At 65.4% G+C, this 2,046-nt stretch overlaps 1 protein-coding gene across 1 annotated transcript; it reads left to right on the plus strand.

The window, feature by feature from the left end:
• Positions 1-447: 447 nt before the first annotated feature.
• LOC105560530 lies at positions 448-1,980 on the plus strand (the record flags this gene model as incomplete). The annotated part of the gene is made up of 2 exons (XM_012009716.1): positions 448-820; positions 946-1,980. Coding segments are annotated over exons 1-2 (1,408 nt in total), but the record flags the coding sequence as incomplete, so codon positions are not given.
• Between the last annotated feature and the right edge of the window lie 66 nt (positions 1,981-2,046).

Consider the following 2,046-nt stretch of genomic DNA (forward strand, 5'->3'; position numbering starts at 1 on the left):
TGCCTCAGGGGAGTCACGCCCCCTGTCGCGCCCCGTGCCGGGGGGCCCGCGCGAAAGCCCACTTTCCTAGCGCGGACTACCCCCTGGCGGTAGAAGTGCCCACGCCGGTCACCACGGCGGGCGGAGTGAAAGGGAGGGGCTTCCCCCGACACTTCCGTCCGTCCGTGGGGCCCCCCTGCCTTGGCAAGCACGTGCGAGGTGTCCGCGAGGTCGGAGGCGCGGAACCCCTGAAAACCCCCACGCACTGAGCGTGGGGATGAGTAGGGGGCTGGAGCCCAGTGGCGGGGTGCGGCATCCCCCCGCCCCGTGGCATATGCCGACTCCCCCGGGGGAACTCGGGGGCCCAGCCTGCGCCGGCGTCCGTGGTCATGTCTCGCGGTCGGCGTGGCCCGGTGGGGGTATACCCCGGTCGGCGGAGCCTCGCACGGTGTGGGGAACAAACAAAAAATGGCTGCCCCAAACAAACCTTTTTTTTTGGACGCGGAGGGAGGCGAGGAGGTGGTGGAGACGGGAGCGCAGCCGCAGACCTATGCGACGGTCGCGCAGGGAGCGCAGAGTGGCGGGGCGGGCCAACAACAGCCCGAGCCCTCGACGTCATCCGGCCCCAAAGTAGTGAGCGTGGAGGTCACTCGCCTTGGCCTGGACAAGCTTCGGGGCACAACACCCGGCCCCAAGAGCTCCAAGTTCAAGGAGAGACGGACGGCGGATCCGCGACGGACAAAGTCCGATCCCCGGGGCCAGGATCCTATGGGCCTGGCCGGCAAAGTCCAGAGGACTGAGCCCTCACCCCCCGAAGGGGGGGTGGATGACGTCAAGTGCGGCAAGCAGCGACGTCAACGAGGGCTCCGGCGAGTCCTCTCGCGAGGGGGACCCCGAGGGGGACACGGGATCTGACGTTAGCGCCAGGTCCCATGTATCCAAATCGGGGTCCGTAAAAAGGAGCAGGAGTGGTGGAAGGGGGAAGAGGCGCGAAGCAGGCGCGCCCCCAGGAAAGCTCCAGCGGGGAGGAGGAGGATCTCCTCCCCGAGAAGAAGGATGCCCGGGGTAGACCCGTTACGACGGGCAAGGGCGTCGGGATGAAGGCCCGCAAGAAGGTCGCCCAGGACCTGAAAAGGTCCAGGGAGGACCTGCGCAATATCGAGGGGATCATACAGGGCGACTATGAGCCTCAGCGGTATGAGGGCGCGGAGAGGAGGAGAAAGATAAGAGAGCTGGAGGAGCAGGTCCCCCAGCTCCCCACCCGCGATCTTGTGGCTATGGTCCTGGACCATAGCAGCAAGAACGACGAGGCGGCTAGGACCAGCCGAAACCTGAAGGGTACCGTTACTGGTATAATAAGGGACGGGGCCCTGTTCACCAGGGTCGCCGTTGACGCTCTGAGCACAAGGCTGAGTGGGGAGGCGAGCGAGGTAGTAGAGCAAATGAGGGAGGAGCTGGCCTCCCTCAAAGCTCAGGTCGCTAGCCTCCTGAGGGAGAAGGAGGATCGGGATAGGAGGAAGATGCCGCCCCCTCCCGACCCTCAGCCTCCGGGACGGAACGTCACCCCCTCGGGGGAGACTGTACGGGAAGAGGAAAGGATGGAGGTGGACGATACCGGGATACCGGCGGATCCCCCTCCTCCCGGAAAGACAGCGGATCCCCCGCCCCCGGAGAAAAGGACCTGGGATGTTGTCACGCCGGAGACGGCTGACAACTCCCAGGCCTCAACCTCGGGAAGAGAAAGATCGCGGGCGAGGAAGAAAGACAGGTCCTCTTCTAGGAAGAGGACCAAACTCCCTCAAACCCCCGCGACAAACTCCTCTCCACCATCCCCTCACACCCCGCAGAAAACGGGGAAGTCCCCCACGAGGAAGGGGGAGACCATAGAGGGGAGGGTGGATAGGAAAGTTAGGGAGGCCTTCGATCAGCATAAGGGGTGGGTAGATCGAAGGCTACAGGGGATGGAGAAGCTTCTCCAGACATTGGTCGACAGCGGGGCCCGTGATAGCGGCCCCGCGGCGATCCCCCTCAATCCTCGAAAGGGAGGAGGGGGCGCCGCGGGGGGCC

This window comes from Vollenhovia emeryi, unplaced genomic scaffold (genome assembly GCF_000949405.1).
Source record: "Vollenhovia emeryi isolate VEMERY1.0 unplaced genomic scaffold, V.emery_V1.0 DF945907.1, whole genome shotgun sequence".
Lineage (NCBI taxonomy): Eukaryota > Metazoa > Arthropoda > Insecta > Hymenoptera > Formicidae > Vollenhovia > Vollenhovia emeryi.